At 37.3% G+C, this 18,438-nt stretch overlaps 2 protein-coding genes across 2 annotated transcripts; both read right to left on the bottom strand.

The window, feature by feature from the left end:
- Positions 1-617: 617 nt before the first annotated feature.
- LOC143614526 (uncharacterized) lies at positions 618-1,100 on the bottom strand. The gene has a single exon (XM_077087940.1). The coding sequence runs from the start codon at positions 1,098-1,100 to the stop codon at positions 618-620; it is 483 nt and encodes a 160-aa protein (XP_076944055.1).
- A 2,299-nt stretch (positions 1,101-3,399) lies between these two features.
- On the bottom strand, positions 3,400-17,917 carry LOC143614525 (uncharacterized). The gene is made up of 6 exons (XM_077087939.1): positions 17,403-17,917; positions 16,920-17,361; positions 16,790-16,835; positions 16,360-16,497; positions 16,283-16,301; positions 3,400-3,856 (listed from the first exon to the last, which is right to left on the bottom strand). Exons 1-6 carry the CDS (start codon positions 17,915-17,917, stop codon positions 3,400-3,402), a joined length of 1,617 nt encoding a protein of 538 aa, XP_076944054.1.
- Positions 17,918-18,438: the final 521 nt, after the last annotated feature.

The following is an 18,438-nucleotide window of genomic DNA, read 5'->3' as shown; positions in this document are numbered from 1 at the left end:
CAAGTGTGTTGAATAATGTGTTCAAATGTGCAAGTGTGGTCAATTGTGCTAGATTGAAGAGTGTGTGAGACATTATGCACAATCTGCACAAAGAGTCACAATATGCACATCCATATGCACATCTGCACAAACAGTCACAATATGCACATCCATATGCACATCTGCACATCCATCAATTCAATTCTGCACATCCATTTATCCAATTCTACACATCCATCTGCTCATTTAAACATCTACACATCCATCAATCCAATTCTGCACATCCATCAAGGGCAAATCTGTCCTAATCTGTTTCAAGGGCAAATCTGTCATAAAATATGGTCAAATATGTCCTAAATAAGTAAAATCAGTTCCAAGGGCAATATACCCAAAACAATTCAAATCTGTTCCAAGGACAAATATGTCCAATATAAGTCACAATCACCACCAACAATTTTAAATGCAAACAACAACCAACTTAAATGATGAACAACCATATTAAAAGATACTTGCCAATTAAACATCTATCAAACATTCGACAACCATTGAACAACCACAAAACAATAAACAAAAGGAACCTGTTCATAAAGCCAACAACTTAAAAGCTACATAAAAAGTCAAACAGTAGTCAGATAACATTAATCAGCAACTGAAGCCATGCATGATCTTTTGTTGTGACCCTTTTGACCACATGTCCCACAAGCATTGGATCCTTTTGGCCTTGACTTCCTCACTGCCTTTGCTTGCTGACATTCACCCTCCACAACCTTTCTCTTGCCCTTTGCATTAACCTTTGACTTTTTCCTTGAACCACCATCTTCCTTCTCCATGGTTGACTTTTTCCTTGATTTATTTGGTCTTCCAATTGGCTTTTTGTATTTAGGAGCTGTGATCTGTATTGGGACTTGTGATATGGGCCACATACTCATACCATTGATAGGATACACCTTGTAGCTATACACCGCCTTCCACCTATCCATTGTGTAAATTGGGTTGACAAATATTTCTGGCCTGCCAACAGTTGGGTCATGAGCAGCCTTCACCCAAATACTTGCCACCACATGTCTGCAAGGAATCCCAGTTACCTCCCATCTCCTACATGCACATGTATTTGTGGTCATGTTCACTACACACTGATCACCATTTGGTCCTGTGACCTGATAATGCTCCTCACCATTCCAATGCACAGTGTACCTGTAACGATTCCGACGAAACCAGGTATACCCTAACCGGTAGACGTTAGTTACGTCATATGTAATGTCGGGCACATGAGTTACCATAGTAATTATACGAGAATACATGGTTCATTGTATTGATTGTACGTGAATATATAATTCACTGTATTGAATATGCGATCAAACGATCGCTAGTTATTGAAACCCGAATGAATCGGGGATTACATTATAGACGAAATATATGATGTTTAGTAAGGTTTACGAAGTATTAAGGCTACGGGATAAGTGAATTATAGCACAGAAAAAGGATTTCGATTTATTGGTACGTCGGTACGATAAACGAAACCTTTAACATCAAACCAAGCAAGAGAAGATCGATCAAGCCGAAAAAGATGCACAATGACCGACAATATGATGTGTTGAGTCAATAAATGTCAGGGTTTAAGTTTTTAAAGTTTTTAAATCGGTTTTATATAAATTTTATTTTTAAGCCGAAAAATGACCGTTTTAGCCTCGTTTTAAGCCGAATTAAGTGTTTAACCGAAAAAAAAGAGATTAATCAAAGTCGGCGCTTAGTTGGGATTTTTACAACCAGCACAAATACAATAATACGTTCTATTAAATATACAGACCTATTTCAATTTAGCACTTTCAATACTTGACTAATTCGTTTAAAATTTTAATACATTCTTCTAACGTTAGGCGCTAGTTGAGCGGTGGATCACAAACCAACAATTAATCAGGATTAATCAGATTGAAATTTGTTTGTAAATTTTAAAATGACAGAATAACAAATTTTGTCCTTTAAACAAAGCCAATTTATGGATCGTGTCCCTTTTTTAGTTTTCTTACAGGCGGTGTCCTTTAAACATTTTTTTCCTGCACGTTATGTCCTTTACGCTAACTGGGTTAGAAAAACTCAGTTAAAAAACTTCACGTGAGTCGCATGTGAGGGCTGTTTGGTCTTTTAATCTATACCTGCAAATGTATGTCAGTTCCCTCCTCTTTTAACCCCCCCCCCCCCCGATTAGGGCTTCAATTCAATAACCCAAATTAGGGCTCGATGCGAATTTCAAATACTAGGGCTCAATTGAGGATGACTTACTGTGTTTGTGGCAAGCTAGCTGTTGTTCGAACTTCATGGACAGATAGAAATCCTGGTCGTCGCTTTTTCTCTTGTCCGGACATGGTTACTCTGTAATTCGATTTCAGTTCTAGTATAATCGTTTATCCTTCATCTTTCTCCTCTTTTCCAGACATCGGATTGCCCCTTTCTTGGATGGCGTGACCCACCAATGTGTGAACGGGCAATGGAGATTATCCCGGGCTTGTTGAAGTCGAAAAACAATGTTGAAAAAAGTTTAGAGAGTTATAAAGCAGAAGCAAGGAAGATGAAGAAGAGATTGGTCATTAGTTGGGTCATTTTCATTGCAATTGTAATTGCAATGAAAATGTTGTTACTTGACTGTATTTGAAGTTGTTGACTTTTTGTATTTTGAAATTGTTGACTTTTTGTATTTTGAAGTTTTTGACTTTATTTATTTTGACTTTATTTTGGATGTAATTTGGGATCCTTTTAAGCAATGTATAATCAGTAGTATGATGTAATGTGTTAATGCTAAATAGGGTGTTCAATGTGTTGACAAAGTATGATCCAAGTGTGTTGAATAATGTGTTCAAATGTGCAAGTGTGGTCAATTGTGCTAGATTGAAGAGTGTGTGAGACATTATGCACAATCTGCACAAACAGTCACAATATGCACATCCATATGCACATCTGCACAAACAGTCACAATATGCACATCCATATGCACATCTGCACATCCATCAATTCAATTCTGCACATCCATTTATCCAATTCTACACATCCATCTGCTCATTTAAACATCTACACATCCATCAATCCAATTCTGCACATCCATCAAGGGCAAATCTGTCATAAAATATGGTCAAATATGTCCTAAATAAGTAAAATCAGTTCCAAGGGCAATATACCCAAAACAATTCAAATCTGTTCCAAGGACAAATATGTCCAATATAAGTCACAATCACCACCAACAATTTTAAATGCAAACAACAACCAACTTAAATGATGAACAACCATATTAAAAGATACTTGCCAATTAAACATCTATCAAACATTCAACAACCATTGAACAACCACAAAACAATAAACAAAAGGAACCTGTTCATAAAGCCAACAACTTAAAAGCTACATAAAAAGTCAAACAGTAGTCATATAACATTAATCAGCAACTGAAGCCATGCATGATCTTTTGTTGTGACCCTTTTGACCACATGTCCCACAAGCATTGGATCCTTTTGGCCTTGACTTCCTCACTGCCTTTGCTTGCTGACATTCACCCTCCACAACCTTTCTCTTGCCCTTTGCATTAACCTTTGACTTTTTCCTTGAACCACCATCTTCCTTCTCCATGGTTGACTTTTTCCTTGATTTATTTGGTCTTCCAATTGGCTTTTTGTATTTAGGAGCTGTGATCTGTATTGGGACTTGTGATATGGGCCACATACTCATACCATTGATAGGATACACCTTGTAGCTATACACCGCCTTCCACCTATCCATTGTGTAAATTGGGTTGACAAATATTTCTGGCCTGCCAACAGTTGGGTCATGAGCAGCCTTCACCCAAATACTTGCCACCACATGTCTGCAAGGAATCCCAGTTACCTCCCATCTCCTACATGCACATGTATTTGTGGTCATGTTCACTACACACTGATCACCATTTGGTCCTGTGACCTGATAATGCTCCTCACCATTCCAATGCACAGTGTACCTGTAACGATTCCGACGAAACCAGGTATACCCTAACCGGTAGACGTTAGTTACGTCATATGTAATGTCGGGCACATGAGTTACCATGGTAATTATACGAGAATACATGGTTCATTGTATTGATTGTACGTGAATATATAATTCACTGTATTGAATATGCGATCAAACGATCGCTAGTTATTGAAACCCGAATGAATCGGGGATTACATTATAGACGAAATATATGATGTTTAGTAAGGTTTACGAAGTATTAAGGCTACGGGATAAGTGAATTATAGCACAGAAAAAGGATTTCGATTTATTGGTACGTCGGTACGATAAACGAAACCTTTAACATCAAACCAAGCAAGAGAAGATCGATCAAGCCGAAAAAGATGCACAATGACCGACAATATGATGTGTTGAGTCAATAAATGTCAGGGTTTAAGTTTTTAAAGTTTTTAAATCGGTTTTATATAAATTTTATTTTTAAGCCGAAAAATGACCGTTTTAGCCTCGTTTTAAGCCGAATTAAGTGTTTAACCGAAAAACGAACTGAACCAGATTATCCACAACATTATCCGGATTACACAATCCAAATGTGTGGCCAAGGTTAGAGATGTGGGCCCCACCCCACACCATACATGGACCGATCGGTCCATTTGGTGCACACACACATATCATTTTCTTTTTTTAACACTCCAACTCCACATTTCTCTCAACACTCGTCAACATTCATCCAAAAACCCAAGTTTTTAAGCAAGAATCATAAGGTATAAACATGTTATTATGGTTTAATCTTGGTTTTTAATTCCAAAATCTTGAGAAAATGAGGTTTCAAGGGAAAAATGTGTGAAAACCCGAGATGAAACCGATTCTTGCATGATCAAGTGATGTATACAAGTTATACAAGGGATCTTGGTCCAAGAAAGGAGTTAAAAGAGTCAAAAACGAATTTTTACGGTTAAAATCTTTGTTTTGGTGTCTTAACCGAAACCATGAAAGAAAATGGCTTGATTATGGGTATAACTTCCTTGGTGTGGTGTTATCGTGCTTGTAGGTGTTATATTTAGTTGCTAGCAAAGGCTAGAAAGCAAGATCTTTGCGATCTAAAGCTAGAAACACAAGGTAGTTCGGTTTTTCGTATGATTTGTGTGATTTGGACAGATTGTGGTAGACTTAGAGTTGGGTCATGAAATTTCACAGAGATGGTCTACACATGAAAATATGAGATCTGTGAAATTTTGGTAATTTTTGGATAAAGGATGAATATTTGGTGAATTTAATGCTCGGTTTTGGCTAAAAATGGTGAAAAATAGCTAAACATCATGAAAAATTCTGGAAAAATTCAGATAAGCTTTTTATAACATATAAAAGTCACACACAAAATTTCAGATCCATTGGAGAAGTCTAAATAGGCTTTTCGGTAAAACGAGTTCTAGGGTTTTCTAGCTCGGTTTTGGTGAAAATGGCATGAAAAATGAGTTTTTGGTTCTGTAAAAATTACTGGGATCTATGTGGATGGCAGGAGTCATCCCAGAAAAATTTGGGATTTTTCTAAGGTCGTTTGGTATTTTCGACATATTTGGTGTTTAAATGACGTTTAAAAATAGATAAATAAATGTTAAATATAAAAATTAATTCTGGAAATATTTTTATAAAATTCCTTACTGTCAAAAACTGATTTGTGCAAAATTTCAAGATCCGAGACTAAACGGATAATTATTTGTGCTAAACAGAACATAAAAACAAACTTTTAAAGCTTAAAACGCGTAAACCGGCAAAGTTCGCCTAAGCGAGCTGACTGGTGTATAAAAACCCTAAAAATGGACTATTTTCATGAAACTAAGTTAATCAAGTAAAAATAAATCATCCGAAAGTAATTCGGATGATTTGGGTAATTTTACCCGATTTAGCAGTTTCCGGTATACTAAAGACGGAAACGGGCCCCGCGCCCAAACGGGGTGTCTAAACCGAGCTCTAATTTCACCACTTTAATTAAAATATCAGTAACAACTATTTTCGGGTCGTATGTGACCAAACTCATTTTTAAAAACATAAAGACGGTTAACCGTGCTAGGCACGCAAAACGAGAAAACAAAGTAATGGTAATTTTGACTAAAGAACTCTAAGTGATATCACAATCTAAGTCCTGAGAAGTGTTTCGGGGTTAACATTGTCCCCGGATCGTGTACGGTACTGGGTTAACAGTGTCCCCAGACGTACCGGTTAACACGAATTTAAGTTATATTAATAGAAATTGTGTAGTAACGACTTAGGGATCGTATTACAGATCCGGACCGGTAGCTGTGCACAGTATTACATCTTTGCTCACAAAAAGGTGAGTTTCACGAGCCCCTTTTTACTGAACTGTTTTAAATATTTTCCCGGGGCGGAAAGCATGTTTTTATCAAAGTGTTTAAGTACATGCCGATCGCATGGAAATGAATGTATTTATATAATGTTTATTGTACGGGAATCGTACGGTAATGTATTAAGATGGTAATTGTCTGAGTTGCTAATATTGTAAGGCCCGAAACAGTGTTCTGGGTTAACAGTGTCCCCAGAGGTTATTAAATGTATTTCTGGGTTAACAGTGTCCCCAGAGGTTATTAACAGTGTTCTGGGTTAACAGTGTCCCCAGAGGTTATTAAATGTATTTCTGGTTAACAGTGTCCCCAGAGGTTATTAAATGTGTTTCTGGGTTAACAGTGTCCCCAGAGGTTATTAAATGTGTTTCTGGGTTAACAGTGTCCCCAGAGGTTATTAAATGTGTTTCTGGGTTAACTGTGTCCCCAGAGGTTATTAAATGTGTTTCTGGGTTAACAGTGTCCCTAGAGGTTATTAGATGTGTTTCTGGGTTAACAGTGTCCCCAGAGGTTATTAAATGTGTTTCTGGGTTAACAGTGTCCCCAGAGGTTATTAAATGTGTTTCTGGGTTAACAGTGTCCCCAGAGGTTATTAAATGTGTTTCTGGGTTAACAGTGTCCCCAGAGGTTATTAAATGTGTTTCTGGGTTAACAGTGTCCCTAGAGGTTATTAGATGTGTTTCTGGGTTAACAGAGGTTTCACTTGTAGGCTCAGCATAATTACATCGCTAATTTATGATTAATATAAAGATTTGTCATGGTTTATTTAAATTAGTGAAACTCACCAACTATTCGTAGTTGACCCGTTTTCTTTACATGCTTTCTAGGTACACCCAAATTGGAATGAGTGATACGTGCTTGATGATGTGTGCTATTTTGTGGAAGCTTAAGGGTCTATATTTTGTATTAAACATGTTAACATACTATTGGTAAAACTTATGTGATAACGCCTAGTCGGTAACGAAACTCGGAACAATGTAATACGTTTAAGTTATTGTAGTGGTGTTTTCTTTATAAGCAATGCTGTTGATATCAGATGTGTCTGTTACATCCCGTTTACGTTTCCGCTGCGGTTACGGGGTGTTACAGAACTTGGTATCAGAGCCATTGGTTATAAAAGAATTAGGATGTCTTTAAAAGATACCTAAAATATAACCAGTAGCTCAAGTATTATAGGATCTGAATATCAACTAATAATTTATAGTGACGAGAACTGGATGAACTTGGATGGACAAGTGGGTTATTATGGTCCGGAACATAATAACAGACTTGTCCGCACGAGGGAATTCAGGGGAAGTCACGGGGTACATTAATAGGTAAAAATGGCAACGTATGTGTAAAGTATATAGTATTATTTATACGTGTTAATGTGTATATATATATATGTACATATCTTGTGGGTACATGTATTGAGAAATGGGACCCGGATAAGGAACCGGGGAAGGAAATAATAAAAAGTACCGAGGATGCTGAGATTTCTAGAGCATCGGTTGATAATGAGTCTGACTTATCGGGCCATAGTTATGATAGTACCAAGTTAGATCTCCCGTTTGACATTAACCAGAAATATCTAGTAACCGTCACTCCCAACCGAAATTGATAAATCCCTTACCCTACCAATACCGGTACCGTATATTCTAATAACCCCAGATGTTCACCCGAACCACCGACCCTCATGTACGGACGAACCTGTACCTGAACCCGTTCTTATTCCATCAAAAAAAAATTGATAATATTTGAAGGCAACCCATGTTGCGCAATTACCTTGAACCTTACAACTCCCTATGTTATCCTTACATCCGTTAGATGCCTATACCCATGTATACTCGAATAGAATGATTACCTACACACAAAGAGGTGTTGGAATCATTATAGCATAATTGGTTATTCGTTCGTAGGTGGTATACCGCGTATACCGGAAATACGAATAGACACGGATATTATAACTCCGTGGTACGTAATCGTTCGGTGCTCACGGTGAGCATGTATCGGTTATGCTGACATGCAGAAGGATATTGAAATCAAGTGTATTAAACATTAACCTTGTTGAGAAAGATCTATATGTCGGTTGGTGACAAGGATTATGAAACATATTTGAACGTTAACCGACTTCAGGTTAAGTCCATGTGAGTTCATATTTGTGGGACATATATATACTAGATACTGGTATGTGTAATATGTATGATAATATTTGGGGTGTATGTATACCTGTTGTTATGATTGAGCTGGTAACGAGTTATATGGTGAGATTAGTTTTGATTACTGCGTACGGAATGAGTACGGCAGAATGACATAAAATGAGTAACTCCAATGATGGAGATTGATATGATTCAGTAGATTGCTCAAAGAAAGCAGATGATGATACCGAATGCCGTATCATAGATCACTGCTAGTGTTGATGCAAATGTGATCGCAGAATTATAGATCGAGCAATCACATGATTATGAATAGTTCAATTCTTAGTGTTATTACTAAGAGTGATAATGTTCCACCAAATACTATTATGACTACAAGTATTAGTTATAGACTAAACATGAATAGTAGTCGTAATGAATTAGATCCGGTAGGAAGGATATGTTTGTTGTTTGTGGTAAGGAAATTATTAATAGTCCACCGATGGAAAAGGGAGGAATAGATTAGCGAGTGGATAGAAAAGATCGAAATGGTTAAGGATATTGGTAAGAGTCTAGAACATTGTGTAGTGAAATATGCTACAGATATGTTGGTAGATTATGTTGTATCATGATGGAACACGATGGTACAAAATTACAGTTAGAAAATTATTACTCGGATGATATGATCGGAATTTAAAATTCTTGTGCTAGAGCACTTTTATTCGAATAATTAAGTTCAGAGATTGGAAACTGAGTTATGGAAGATAGAAATGTTGTGTGCTGATCACATAGAACACGTTAATCGTTTGAAGGAATTGTCATGTCTGGTAACATGGCTAATTACTCCTGAAACTAAGCGAAGTGAGCGCTATATTGGGACTAACTCCATCGATAAGGAGTATAGTCAACCCTGTAAAATATACAACATTTGGAAGGGTTGTGTCACAAGCCAGCATTGATATATTTGACTCTATGAGAAGCGGACTGGAAGGACGTTAGGTGAGACGTCGAGTGTTAAAGAAGAGGAATGATAAAGGTATAGTGCAAGATAGGCTGTTGAATAAGTAGGTATGACCTACAACCCAGAATTATACTGAGACTAGTTCTGGTGTGAAACATGAACCGCATGAAGGGTCCTTCCCTAAATGTGGAAAATATGGTTATCGGCAGGAAGAAGAATGTCGAGTGATAGTAGGCCACAGGTGTGGTAAAGATGGACGTAATGTCCTAATTGTAGAACCAATTAAAGCCAGGTGAACCGACAACCCCAACCCATTCGTGTACAACCACTCCGAATCCAACAATTTCAATAACAATCCATCCAAAGAAATCAAATTATGCCAAAAAGTTGTACTTGCTATGAATGTGGCAGTACAGAATGTTTCAAGAGAAATTGCCCAAAGTTGAACCAAGGTGTCGTTGGAAGACGAACCTCATGACAAGCATCAACCTCCGATCAAGCAAGGAGCCGTGCTTTTGTGAGTAATTTGAATAAAGCACGTCATGATCTAAAGGTGATATTGAGTACGTTGTAGTTTTAAATCAACAGGCTTCAGTGATATTTTTACGATCGTCGATAGAAGTCAGTTCCTGTTAACCTCCTATCATTTGGAAAGATACCGATTAGTGAAACTATAGAACCCTATACTGTAGAATCGCTAACGGTGAATCCCTAATGGTTAACTAAATTGTTCGGAATTTCCCTATTATTCTGAACGATTAATCCTTTCCTTATTGACCTACGACCAGTAAAGTTAAGAAGTTTTGACATAATAGTTAACATGGATTGGCTAACTCAACATGAAGCTGAAATCAAATATGAAAAGAAGATGATTAGAAGCTCTCCTTCGGACGATGAAGCGATTAGATACAGAGAAAAGTTTACGGTATTATGTTATCACTCTAATCTCATCTTGAGATGTTATAATATTTACGACAAGAAGACGTGGTGTATTTAACAAACGTGATTGCCAAAGTATTTAAAAGAAAACATATAAAAGATATCCCGGTGGTACGCAAATTTCCACAAGTTTTCCCAGAAGAACTTCCTGGATTACCGCCAACCCGACAGGTCGAATTCAGAATCGATTTAATGTCTCAAGCTGGACCTGTTGCTAAAGTACTCTACCGACTTGCACCGTCCGAGATGCAAGAATTATCCAATCAGTTACAAAAATTGTTGGATAAGATTTTATACGACCTAGTTAGTCACCATGGGGTGCACCAGTTTTAATTGGGAAATAAAGGACGGAAGTGTTCAGATATGTGTTGATTAGGGAGAATTGAATAAAGTGACGATCAAGAATAGGTATTCACTTCTTCGAAGTAAATGATCTGTTAAACCAACTGCAAAGGGCGATTTATCTTTAGAAAATTGATCTTATATATAGCTATCACCAAATGAAAAATCCAAGAGGAGGACGTTGCATCAACAGCGTTGCGGACTCGCTACGGCCATTATGAATTCTTATTCATGCCGTTCGGGTTAACAAATGCGCAGGCAGTATTCATGGAACTCATGAATCGAGTCTGTAAACCTTACTTTGACAAATTTGTCATAGCATTCATTGATGATATTTTGATATATTTGCAACGTAAGGAAGAGCACGAACGACGGTTAAGGAAAATTGTGGAAGTGTTAAAGCAAGATGAGCTATACGCGAAGTTTTCGAAATGTGATTTTGAATAAAGAAGGCATAATCCCTTGGTCAGGTTGTAAAGCAACAAGGATTTCACATAAATCCAAATAAGATAGAAACCATTAAAATTGGCAGTCACCCAAGGCGCCAAAGGAAATGCGCCAATTTTTAGGACTAGCCGGAGATTAACAGCGGTTTATTGAAGAATTTTTAACATTACCCAACTCATAATCCTTTGTACGACGCTAATGTACAAATTTTATAGATGATAAGAGACCGCAGTCTCATATTCATCGAAGATGGGTCGAGTTGTTAAGCGATTATGACTGTGACATCCGTTATCACCCCGACAAGGCTAACGTCGTAACCGACGCCTTAAGTAGGAAAGATCGGGTTAAGCCATTGCGAGTGCGAGCGCTGGAGATGATAGTCCAGTCGAACCTTCGGACCTGATTCGAGTCGCTCAACGTGAGGCGTTGGAAGGGGAACAATTGGAAAAGGAGGGACTTTACGGCAACGAGAAGAATTTCGAACAGCGCGTGGACGAAATTCTCTATTTCAAAGATCGGGTTTGGATCCCGACCCTCCATGACCTTCGTGAATTAATCATGGACGAAGCGTATAGATCGAAATATTCCACACATCCGGGATCGGATTAGACTATTGATGATACGAATATCTGAAAGGATTTTATTAATGGCCAAGTTTGGAGAAAGATATGGTTACGTATGTTGGTGAATATTTAAGTTGTGCAAGAGATAAGGCTACATACCGAAAACCCTTGGGAACGCCACAACGACAGAAAATTCGCCAATGATAGTGGGGAATAAATTACATTGGATTTCGGGACGCGAATTCCCAAGATATATCAAAGGCATGAGGACAATTGGGTAATCGCGGATCGATTAACCCATCCTCGCATTTCATTCCAATCTATGACGTTTACCACAATGAATTCTCGCCCAAATTCCTGATGGTGAAATGGTATCTCGTCGTGGAGTGCCATTTTCAATTATCTCAGATCAAAATAGTCATCCTACTTCTATTATTGGAAGGCGGGGAAGGAAGCATCGAGAGCTTGAAGCTTTTTATGGGTGAAGTAATTATCACCAATTTGTTAAATTGAAAATGGGCGTCAATCAAGCCATAAGATTTGAATTGATTCAAGAAACAACCAATCGGATTTATAATATTTAAGACAAGTTGAAAGCAGCGCGTGATTGGCAAAGGGTTTATGCCAACGTTCAAAGGAAACCATTGTCCCTGAATAGAGGTGACAAGGCATTTTAAGGCATCACCTTAGAGAGAGGTGATATGAGGTTTGGCAAAACCGAAAATAGCTTCTTAATAAATTGGACCCCATGAGAACTATCTCCATGGTTGGTCATTTAGTTTATCGATTAAAGTACTCTAGGGGCTAAGTACTATACAGGATATTTTGCCATGTATACGGATTGAAAAGTGCCTAAGCGATGAGGCAACGAAAGTACTAGTAATAGAGGTACTCATAGAAGACATGCTTGATATCATAACTAATTCCGTAGAGATAGTAGACGGGAAAACTAAACAGTTTGGACATACCAAGCTTTATTAATTAAGATTAAGTGGAATTCACAGGGAGGACCAGATTATACTTGGTAACGCGAGGGTGAATTCTGAAGGAAAAACCCCCACCTTTCTCTCGAAAGAAGATAGTGGGCGTGTAAAATTTCGAGGACGAAATTTCTTAACGGGGGGAGAATGTAACGATTCCGACGAAACCAGGTATACCCTAACCGGTAGACGTTAGTTACGTCATATGTAATGTCGGGCACATGAGTTACCATGGTAATTATACGAGAATACATGGTTCATTGTATTGATTGTACGTGAATATATAATTCACTGTATTGAATATGCGATCAAACGATCGCTAGTTATTGAAACCCGAATGAATCGGGGATTACATTATAGACGAAATATATGATGTTTAGTAAGGTTTACGAAGTATTAAGGCTACGGGATAAGTGAATTATAGCACAGAAAAAGGATTTCGATTTATTGGTACGTCGGTACGATAAACGAAACCTTTAACATCAAACCAAGCAAGAGAAGATCGATCAAGCCGAAAAAGATGCACAATGACCGACAATATGATGTGTTGAGTCAATAAATGTCAGGGTTTAAGTTTTTAAAGTTTTTAAATCGGTTTTATATAAATTTTATTTTTAAGCCGAAAAATGACCGTTTTAGCCTCGTTTTAAGCCGAATTAAGTGTTTAACCGAAAAAAAAGAGATTAATCAAAGTCGGCGCTTAGTTGGGATTTTTACAACCAGCACAAATACAATAATACGTTCTATTAAATATACAGACCTATTTCAATTTAGCACTTTCAATACTTGACTAATTCGTTTAAAATTTTAATACATTCTTCTAACGTTAGGCGCTAGTTGAGCGGTGGATCACAAACCAACAATTAATCAGTATTAATCAGATTGAAATTTGTTTAAAATTTTAATACATTCTTCTAACGAATTTTTACGGTTAAAATCTTTGTTTTGGTGTCTTAACCGAAACCATGAAAGAAAATGGCTTGATTATGGGTATAACTTGCTTGGTATGGTGTTATCGTGCTTGTAGGTGTTATATTTAGTTGCTAGCAAAGGCTAGAAAGCAAGATCTTTGCGATCTAAAGCTAGAAACACAAGGTAGTTCGGTTTTTCGTATGATTTGTGTGATTTGGACAGAATGTGGTAGACTTAGAGTTGGGTCATGAAATTTCACAGAGATGGTCTACACATGAAAATATGAGATCTGTGAAATTTTGGTAATTTTTGGATAAAGGATGAATATTTGGTGAATTTAATGCTCGGTTTTGGCTAAAAATGGTGAAAAATAGCTAAACATCATGAAAAATTCTGGAAAAATTCAGATAAGCTTTTTATAACATATAAAAGTCACACACAAAATTTCAGATCCATTGGAGAAGTCTAAATAGGCTTTTCGGTAAAACGAGTTCTAGGGTTTTCTAGCTCGGTTTTGGTGAAAATGGCATGAAAAATGAGTTTTTGGTTCTGTAAAAATTACTGGGATCTATGTGGATGGCAGGAGTCATCCCAGAAAAATTTGGGATTTTTCTAAGGTCGTTTGGTATTTTCGACATATTTGGTGTTTAAATGACGTTTAAAAATAGATAAATAAATGTTAAATATAAAAATTAATTCTGGAAATATTTTTATAAAATTCCTTACTGTCAAAAACTGATTTGTGCAAAATTTCAAGATCCGAGACTAAACGGATAATTATTTGTGCTAAACAGAACATAAAAACAAACTTTTAAAGCTTAAAACGCGTAAACCGGCAAAGTTCGCCTAAGCGAGCTGACTGGTGTATAAAAACCCTAAAAATGGACTATTTTCATGAAACTAAGTTAATCAAGTAAAAATAAATCATCCGAAAGTAATTCGGATGATTTGGGTAATTTTACCCGATTTAGCAGTTTCCGGTATACTAAAGACGGAAACGGGCCCCGCGCCCAAACGGGGTGTCTAAACCGAGCTCTAATTTCACCACTTTAATTAAAATATCAGTAACAACTATTTTCGGGTCGTATGTGACCAAACTCATTTTTAAAAACATAAAGACGGTTAACCGTGCTAGGCACGCAAAACGAGAAAACAAAGTAATGGTAATTTTGACTAAAGAACTCTAAGTGATATCACAATCTAAGTCCTGAGAAGTGTTTCGGGGTTAACATTGTCCCCGGATCGTGTACGGTACTGGGTTAACAGTGTCCCCAGACGTACCGGTTAACACGAATTTAAGTTATATTAATAGAAATTGTGTAGTAAAACGACTTAGGGATCGTATTACAGATCCGGACCGGTAGCTGTGCACAGTATTACATCTTTGCTCACAAAAAGGTGAGTTTCACGAGCCCCTTTTTACTGAACTGTTTTAAATATTTTTCCGGGGCGGAAAGCATGTTTTTATCAAAGTGTTTAAGTACATGCCGATCTCATGGAAATGAATGTATTTATATAATGTTTATTGTACGGGAATCATACGGTAATGTATTAAGATGGTAATTGTCTGAGTTGCTAATATTGTAAGGCCCGAAACAGTGTTCTGGGTTAACAGTGTCCCCAGAGGTTATTAAATGTATTTCTGGGTTAACAGTGTCCCCAAAGGTTATTAACCGTGTTCTGGGTTAACAGTGTCCCCAGAGGTTATTAAATGTATTTCTGGGTTATTAAATGTGTTTCTGGGTTAACAGTGTCCCCAGAGGTTATTAAATGTGTTTCTGGGTTAACAGTGTCCCTAGAGGTTATTAAATGTGTTTCTGGGTTAACAGTGTCCCCATAGGTTATTAAATGTGTTTCTGGGTTAACAGTGTTCCTAGAGGTTATTAAATGTGTTTCTGGGTTAACAGTGTCCCCAGAGGTTATTAAATGTGTTTCTGGGTTAACAGTGTCCCCAGAGGTTATTAAATGTGTTTCTGGGTTAACTGTGTCCCCAGAGGTTATTAAATGTGTTTCTGGGTTAACAGTGTCCCTAGAGGTTATTAGATGTGTTTCTGGGTTAACAGTGTCCCCAGAGGTTATTAAATGTGTTTCTGGGTTAACAGTGTCCCAGAGGTTATTAAATGTGTTTCTGGGTTAACAGTGTCCCCAGAGGTTATTAAATGTGTTTCTGGGTTAACAGTGTCCCCAGAGGTTATTAAATGTGTTTCTGGGTTAACAGTGTCCCTAGAGGTTATTAGATGTGTTTCTGGGTTAACAGAGGTTTCACTTGTAGGCTCAGCATAATTACATCGCTAATTTATGATTAATATAAAGATTTGTCATGGTTTATTTAAATTAGTGAAACTCACCAACTATTCGTAGTTGACCCGTTTTCTTTACATGCTTTCTAGGTACACCCAAATTGGAATGAGTGATACGTGCTTGATGATGTGTGCTATTTTGTGGAAGCTTAAGGGTCTATATTTTGTATTAAACATGTTAACATACTATTGGTAAAACTTATGTGATAACGCCTAGTCGGTAACGAAACTCGGAACAATGTAATACGTTTAAGTTATTGTAGTGGTGTTTTCTTTATAAGCAATGCTGTTGATATCAGATGTGTCTGTTACATCCCGTTTACGTTTCCGCTGCGGTTACGGGGTGTTACAGTACCTATCATCCAAATATGTAAAGCATTCACACATGTTACAACACATGTAAAAATTGACATACAACTCACCTGTTTGCATCCTTCTTCACTGACTCCATCATTTTTGTAGCATATGGTGTTAGTAACCCTGATGACCTATCAATTACCTTCCATATTAACAATCTTCCTCATCAAATATTCTCTGATGTATTCCAGCAAAGTAATAGGCTTGTCCCTTCCATCAACGAGCTTTGAATTAAGGCATTCACACATGTTATTAGTCAACACATCTGAAATTGCTCTACCTATTATAACAAAACATTTGAATAGTGTTAGATAAAGGACATAAGTTGAAAGTTATTAGATAATAAAGGACAAAAATTGGAAGTTACCAGTAAAGTGTGACCTTGACCATGTTTCTGGTGGGATCTTAGATACCCAAAGATGTGCCCTTTTGTTTTACTTTTTTAGGTTGTTCATCTCTCTCTCTCATAATGTGTAGGTGTTGTACATGTGGACAGCTTCCAAAGAGCATCCCTGTAAATCTTGCCTTTGAATATATTTCTCATGTTATCTGTGATGTGCCTAACACAAAACCTATGCTCTGCAGAAGAAACAACTTATCTACTGCTTGTAGAAGACCCTGTACATACAACAAATCATTACTAAAGCACTAATCTACTAATGGTTAAATAAATTACCAAAATACATAAACAAAAATACTAACCTTTTGCCTGTCACTCATAAAGGTAAACTTAGATCTGTTGCTCAAATCCAAGTCATCACCAAGGCATTCCAAGAACCATTCCCAAGAGTTCATTGTTTCAGCTTCAACAACAGCATATGCAACAGGGTAGTATCCATTGTTTGGATCTAGACCAACTGCTGTTAAAAGTTGACCAGGCCAAGCACTTTTAAGGAAAGCCCCATCCAGTCCCAAGAGATCCCTTCCTATTGCTTTGAAACCATTTTTCAAAGACCCCAAGCAAACATATATCCTCTTGAATTGTCTTGTCTCAGATGTTGGATCTGTACATCCTTCTAATTCAAGCTTTACTGTTGTATCTGGATTAGTCCTCTTCAACTCTTCAATATAATCCCCCAATAACCCATATTGGCTTTTGAATTTCCATTGATATGTTCCTTGGCCAACATCTTTGCCCTGTAAGCTTTCATGTCAGAAACACCAACTTCAAACCTCCTTTAAAACCTTTCTTTGATAGATTTAACTTTCAGCTTGGGGTCATCTTGAAGATCAGTAATTAATTGGTTTGAGAGGAACCCGACTGTGCAAGCATAAATTTGCCTAGATTGAAGGCATTTATGTTCAGTTACCAACCTTGTAATTTTCCATGAACTTGTTCTCTTTTGGTATGACAGCAACAGTACCCAAGGGCATTTACTAGCAAGTGGGTCTTTCCTTTTTCCCCTACCCCCAATATTTTTTTGGTCTGGTCCCTGATCTTTATTAGCACTGCTAGACCCAACCTCCTGCCTATGGGACCCATCTTCCATATCCCCTTCACACACTGCCCTCACCCTTATCAAATCATCTTTTCTTATCCTAATTTGTCTTCTTGTTTCAACTGCATGTGCCTTGATCATAGCCTTCACCTCTGCTTTTGTACCAAAAACTTGCCCCACATGGAAAAGAGAATCCATGTCCCTCTCATCTCCTTGTTTTTCTATATACAACCTATCATTATCCAACATAACATCATCCATTTCTATGTCCAAACCCTCTTAACTACCAATTGCATCCTGCTGTTCAACTTCAAAATCAGTATGCAATCTAAAATCCCTCATATCTACATCTACATCATTTGTGTCACCATCTTCATAGTTGAAATCACTATCTGAATCACTTTCTGAATTTTCATCAACCTCCTTAGCTTTCTTAACATTCTTAGATTTCTTAACTGGACAACCCTCTACATTTTCATCCTCATCAGAACATTCATCTCTCATCTCAAAATTAGAATCTCTACTATCATCAGTTCCACTTTCATCATCTGAACTTGAAGATTCTTCAATATCTTCACCACCTTCATCTCCAATATCATCTCCACTTTCATCATCTGAACCTGAAGATTCTTCACTATCTCCATCTCCACCACCATCTCCACCTTCAACAACTTCAACATCTTCATTCACTCCAACATTTTTCTCTTGTTGAAAAGTCTCATCTCCAACATTTTTCTATTGTTCCACACTGCCTTTACCAGTCTCATTTATGCTATCTTGTC

This window comes from Bidens hawaiensis, unplaced genomic scaffold, assembly GCF_021521415.1.
Source record: "Bidens hawaiensis isolate Kalapana, Puna unplaced genomic scaffold, B.hawaiensis_p1.1 tig00040142_1, whole genome shotgun sequence".
Classification (NCBI taxonomy): domain Eukaryota; kingdom Viridiplantae; phylum Streptophyta; class Magnoliopsida; order Asterales; family Asteraceae; genus Bidens; species Bidens hawaiensis.
This window is presented reverse-complemented; position numbering and strand designations above follow the sequence as displayed.